The sequence below is a fragment of the Aulonocara sp. 'chitande type north' Nkhata Bay genome, linkage group LG18, assembly GCF_057382095.1.
Source record: "Aulonocara sp. 'chitande type north' Nkhata Bay isolate Kocher_YH1m ecotype deep benthic linkage group LG18, A_spYH_male_GT1.1, whole genome shotgun sequence".
Lineage (NCBI taxonomy): Eukaryota > Metazoa > Chordata > Actinopteri > Cichliformes > Cichlidae > Aulonocara > Aulonocara sp. 'chitande type north' Nkhata Bay.
Window position 1 is genome coordinate 983729 of NC_141361.1, and position 6477 is coordinate 990205.

General features: G+C 41.9%; 1 protein-coding gene across 1 annotated transcript; it reads right to left on the minus strand.

The window, feature by feature from the left end:
- Nucleotides 1-887: 887 nt before the first annotated feature.
- LOC147307547 (uncharacterized) lies at nt 888-6230 on the minus strand. The gene is made up of 2 exons (XM_086271858.1): nt 5968-6230; nt 888-2206 (listed from the first exon to the last, which is right to left on the minus strand). Exons 1-2 carry the CDS (start codon nt 6137-6139, stop codon nt 1230-1232), a joined length of 1149 nt encoding a protein of 382 aa, XP_086127984.1. The 5' UTR covers nt 6140-6230; the 3' UTR covers nt 888-1229.
- Between the last annotated feature and the right edge of the window lie 247 nt (nt 6231-6477).

Below are 6477 nucleotides of genomic sequence, written 5' to 3' on the forward strand. Positions count from 1 at the left end.
TCCAAAGCTGCTGTTGGAACTGATTACTTCTTCTGGTATCGACAATATCCTGGAAAACCACCAGAGTTCCTGATCTCTCACTTTGGAACAGGAGACAGAATATCAGATCCAGTTCCTGGAATAACGTTTAATGTGAGTGGAGATAAAACACTGATGACTCTTCAGATCTCCTCTGCTGCAGTGTCTGACTCTGCTGTGTACTACTGTGCTGTGAGGCCCACAGTGACAGGAAACAGCAAAACTCTGTACAAAAACCTTTGGAGCAAAGACAACAGAATACTCCACAACATCCACTAGAGGGAGCCACACACTGTTACACCTCTGATTCTTGTGTCATTGGACTGATGACAAAGACAACAGAGAAATGAAGCAGTAAAGATCAGAGACAGAGACAGAGCTGCTGTGGAAGCACAAACAAAATTAAGAGTTTCATGTTTTGAATTGAAACATTAATCTGAGCCACCGGAGGACAATCATGATGTACTTTAGAGTGCTAGTGTAAATGTGCTATATGCACTATTGTAAAAAAAAAGTAGGTTCAGTACGACATGTTTACATTGATCAGAGTACCATCATATCAAACTTTAACCCGCAGCAGGTCAGCTGGGAGATTAAAGCATATCTTACATGTTTGAACTGAACTCTCCTCTGTGACCGCTTTCACTTATGATCAGTAACAGCTCTCTGCAGCCTTCAGTGTCAATCTGTCGTTTCTACATTACAACTTTACAAAGACTTTATGTTTAGAATGAATATATGACATCACAAAAACAACAGGCACTGATAGCTGTATCGATTACTAACACTAATGATGCTCTGAGAAAAAGCCTTTAACTCCTCAGCTTGAAAAAAAGAAAACACTGACATCATTCATCATTACAGAGACATTTTATTTCTTTCTTTTTTTTTTAAAATACAGAGTCTTTTACAACAACATGCTGGACATCTTTATTCTGCTTTTGTTACATATGAGGGTTGGAAAAAAAGTTCACAATATCAATTGTATCCAGTTGGCAATGAGATCATTTTAATATTCATTATGTTTTTCATTTGGAGTTTTCTTTCATCCTCATGATGGCAGTGAAGTGTGACACAGATGGAACAAAACTCACATGATCACAGTTGGAGTGCACTCTAATAAACCTTGAATAGTAATAACACTAACCATGAATTCCTTTTTTTCCTAGTTTGGAGTCGCTTTGGATGTCTTCTCTAGAAAAATTTCAAGACTATGGGGTCTCATCTGTGTGAGTTTTCATGTGTCGCAACAAAACACTATTACGTGTGAACATTTTCCCACAGATTTTACAAATATATGGTTTCTCACCTGTGTGAGTTCTTATGTGAACTAACAAATGACTACTACATGTGAACTTTTTCCCGCATGTGTTACAAAGATACGGCTTCTCACCTGTGTGTGTTCTCATGTGCTCCAGCAAATTACTGCTTCGTGAGAACATTTTCCCACATCTTTTACAATGAAAGGGTTTCTCACCTGTGTGCGTTCTTAAGTGCGCTGACAAATGCGTACTACATGTGAACTTTTTCCCACAGGTTTCACAAGGATACGGCTTCTCACCTGTGTGGATTCTCATGTGGACCAGCAGATGACTGTTCTGACTGAAGGTTTTTCCACATGTCTGGCAGGAATGTAACTTCTCTTTCGTGTGGATTCTCATGTGGCGCACCAAATTGCTCCTATGAGAAAAACCTCTCTGACATATTTTACAAGAATGTGGCTTCTCACCAGTGTGGATTCTGTAATGCTCTTTTATTTGGGACCTTTTCTTAAAGCTTTTTCCACAAATATCACATTTTAAAGACTTTTTACCTGTTTCAGTTTTACATTGACTACTTGAAATGGGACAGTCTTCAGCATTGTTACTGGCTCTTCTGTTCGTATTTCCAGTTGATCCTGGATCTACTTTCTTGCTTCCTTCCTGATCCTGGGTGTGAGTTTCAGGACAGCTGTGAGGGAGTGGCCTCTCTCTGTCTGGTTCACTGTGCTCTCCTTCCTCAGCAGCAGTCACCATAAAGGTATCAGTCTCCTCCTTCAGTCCCAGCTGCTCTCCATCCTGACTGCTGCACAGTTCCTCCTGTTCCTCTTTAATCTGTGGAAGTTCTGGTTCCTCCTGCTCCACACTCAGCTGGAGTGCCTGATTAGTGAGATCCTCCTCTTCCTTAAAAATGTGTTGCTGTTGGAGGTCTGCAAGGATGAAAGGAGAGAAGAAAAACGCATATTAAAATATCGATTGTAATAAGGCTCCACAGTGTGAGTCAGTAAAGAAATCCATAAAAAAATGTCCTCTTCTAGTCACTGCTGATGATCGCTGCTGTCAGCTGTTAAAAATATTGGAGAATGAGTGTTGATGTTGGAATCCTCACAGTCAGTTGTGAAGTGAGAAAGTCGCATCAAGATTATTAGAAGGAGAAAGGCCACAGCTGAGAATACACACCCTACTGCACAATTAAGAACAGAAAAGACTGCCTTTTATTGTCATAATACAGATGAACAGTGTGTATTAAAAAATAGCAATTATACAAATATTGGAAAAAATTATTGTTATATCTTTACAGTGCGGGCTATTGCACATAAATTAAATGTCGCACAGTGGTGATGTTAGTTGAGTGGTAGTCTGTGTATAGAAGTCCTTGAATTGGGGGGTGGAACTGTGTGGTCAGTGCTTGTGTGAGTTCAGGCTGGTTATGGCTCTTTGAAAGAAACAGTTTTTTAGTCAGTCGGTCTTTGTGCTGATGCACCTGTAGTGCTGCCCTGAGGGAAGCAGGCTGAAGAGGTCAAAGCCAGGGGGGGGAGCTGTCCTTGATAATGTTTGCTGCTCTGCTGAGGAGGAATAAATGTCCATCAGGGAGGCGAGAGGGCAGTCAATGATCTTCTGTGCTGCCTTAACTACACTCTGAAGCCTCGCTCTGTCCGCCTTAGTACAGCTGCCGAACCATACTGTGATGCAGTATCTCAGCAGGCTCTCAATGGACGAGCGGTAGAAGGTCAGCAGCAGGTTGGAGTCCAGTTTGTACTTCCTGAGGACCCTCAGGAAGTGTAGTCGCTGTTGGGTCTTCTTGATGACCATTGTGATATTGTCTGTCCAGGAGATGTCAGTGGAGATGACGACTCGGAGAAACCAGAAGGTATGGACTCTCTCCACACAGTCTGCGTTGATGTAAAGGGGGACTAAGTCAGTGCTGTGGCTCCTGAAGTCGACAATGACCTCTTTGGTTTTCTTGGTGTTCAGTGCCAGGTTGTTCTCTGAACACCATGCTGCCAACTTCAGGACTTCTTCTCTGTAGAAGAAGGGATGGCTACCTGATCTAGTGAGAGGCTGCAGATTCTTGTGAAGATGAGGGTGAGCTGGTGGGTGCATGCTCTTAGCACCTTGCCAGGTACTCTGTCTGGATCGGCAGCCTTCCTGGGGTTCACTGCTTGGAACACCTGTGTGACATCGTGCTCTGGTACAGTGAGTGGAGCGGTGCAGGAACCAGGTGAAGGTCAGGGTGAGGATGGGAACAGGGCTGAAGCAGCTGAGTGCTGCTGTTGTGGTGTTTCGGAGCAGGTGAAGAAGCAATTTATCTCCTCTGCCAGCGGTTCACTCAGGCTCACCAACAGAGGAACATCAGCAGAAGTACAGCAGTAAGAGAGGGAAGTTAAAATGCAAGATACAGCTGAAAAGCTGCTGGCAATAAATAATATATATGTTCAATGACTGAATAATCAACATGAAATGTGTGGATGTTAAATGGAAAGCTTGTGGTGATTGTTTTGAATTAGCGTCCTTCAGCATATACTCTAAAATAAAAGCACTGTTTCCGGTTACATTAACATTCAGGGCTAAAATTCTACAGACTGCTCTCTTGCCTGATCTCTACATTAGCAGGAAGAGTACGCTTGGAATCAGCATCACATATAAAGGAAATTTTTAAATGCTGCAGTAAAATGAGAAAAAGTAATAATTATAATTTTAGTAAGATCTAATACATATATTAAAAGATCAGAGGAGAAATTCTGTCCATTAGGGCTGGGCGATATGGCCTAAAATCCATATCACGGTATAATTTGAAGCATGCGTGGTAACGATACATATCGCGATATGTTATTTTCTTCTGTATAACGTATTTTACACACTTAAAATCCTTTCATTTTCTCAAAAATCTACAGTGCGCCTTATGTATGAATTCTGGTTGTGCTTACTGACCTTGAACTGATTTTATGTGCTACACGGCGCTCACAAATCTGTCAAAATGTAGCTTTGGTAAGCTACGAAGCCGCACCGCTTGATACCATTGATTTGTTGTGTGGTAGTAACAGGTAAATGAACTTTTTTTTATTTATTATTTGAATCTATATGAGTGCTTGTGTATAAATACACAAACAATACACACATGCTTTCCATTGTGTAATTTAAGTGATCTAGTAGCGCTGTTTTGGAAGTTCAGTTAACGCTAGAAATGTGCTTTGGACTTTGTGCATGCTTTGTCTCTGGGGGCCACCGCATATATTTATATATAAACATATATAAATAAAACCACTTTCTTTTACATTAGTAATTCCTTATTTATTATTGTTAATAATAAATTAATTAAAGCAACAAAACAACCTGAAGAGCCGGTTCGGAGCTGAACGATCCGACTCTTTTTTGTCACGATCCTGGGTCTTATGACCCAGTGTTTTGAGTTTAGTTTATTTGGATGTTTATATGATTAAACTCATGAGTTTAATCATATAAACATCGTGACACTTTTTAATGATCTGAGCCGAAAGAGCCGGTTCTCTAAAAAGAGCCGCAAATCCCATCACTACTTTCGACCAAAACAGGCGCAGCTTGATGACATCATCAACATGCGGTAGAGCGGTATAGTCAAAATCTGTACCGTTGGCCAAATTTATAATGTTTCTACCGTTTACCGGTTATACCGCCCACCCCTACTGTCCATTACAAATCGTAACAGATCCCTCCGGAAGGACAGATCGAGTACCCTGGCACTGACCTTCCTGTGAAGACTGAAGAGATGCCAGCTCAGCAGGTGGCGGTGATCAGCTGACAGCTCAGTTTCAGTTTTCAGTTTTATTTGTCATATGCAAGTTAGCACAGGGTCAACATCGCAATGAAATGTATTTGACGAGCAGCAGACAGTCACTCAGCAGAATGGTACAGTAGAAGAAAAAATAAATAAAAAATAAAAATAAAACAAATAAAATAAAAATAGTAAAGAGCAAAATATTAATAAGATGTAGTAAAGGAAAAAAAGAGAAATTTCCAGTTAACTGACTGAATATATGTATGTATATATAAATATATGTACACACTAGTGATTAAATAAAGAAAATCTTAAATAGGAATGTGGGGGGGGGGGGGCAGATGGGACACTGCACAGGGATGAGCAGCAGTACAAACTGAACAGTACAAAGTTTTGTTTTTTTGTGGCACTTGTTACAGTATTGCACTTTTTAAAAATATAACTATCAATAAAGTGGAGTGACCAGTGCAGATTAAACAGAGAACTTGTGAAGCTGCAGCTTCTGAGTGCGTCCCGTGGACTGTGTGTGTTGAAGTGTTGTGGTTGAGGCGTCGTATGGCTTGATGGTAGAAACTGTTTAAGTCTTGTAGTCCGAGCAGACAGACTCCTGTAACGTCTGCCAGATGCTCTCTACACCCAGCTGACAACAACGCACCGTTACAAAATCAGCTGAGAGCTTTAACCACAAATCAAGCTGCATTAGCCGGACTGTCTGTGTGCTAGCTGACTCACCAAAACTTTAAACTCCAATCAGAGATAACGGGTATCACAGGGCTAGTTATCAACTCTCACCGGCTGAGAGACAGACTGTCTGCCCACTGAGGTTTCCTGAGCCTCGGTGTGGGGTCCCTGTGCTCACCCTGACAGCAGCTGCAGGACAAACTCCTCGTTTAAAACGGCGTTAATGAGAATCACGGCAGCATCAGAGTGACTCACCTGTCCTGTGCAGCTTGATTTGGGGTTTCCAGGTGATATCCAGCAGTCTGCGCTGACGGTCGATCTCTTCCTCGTACTGGACGATCGTTTTTTCAAACTCCAAGAATATTTGTTCAGCAGCAGCAGTTAGTCGCTCGTTGATGAACTCTCTCAGATACTGAACTGAAGGCATCGTTGCTGCCGCAGCTCACACACTCAGCTCACACACGCCGCTGATTCAACACAGGAGGAAAGCTACTTCCGCCTTTCCTTTGTTTACTTCCGCCTGGTGTCACACGGTCAAGCTCCGGCAGACAAGGGCTTCCGTTCCACTTCGTTTACGTAACAGCTCAGTTTCTAGTAGGAGGGAATATTAGTTACACATTCCTGAAAAATAAAAGGTTTCGGTAACATCATAAGTGGATTTTTCCCACCTTGATGCTCTGATTCCCAGTTTGAATCCAGTGGCTCCAGAGACTGTTTGGTATCACAGGCTGTGGATCTCTGTGGTGAACAGGGTTTGGAATATAA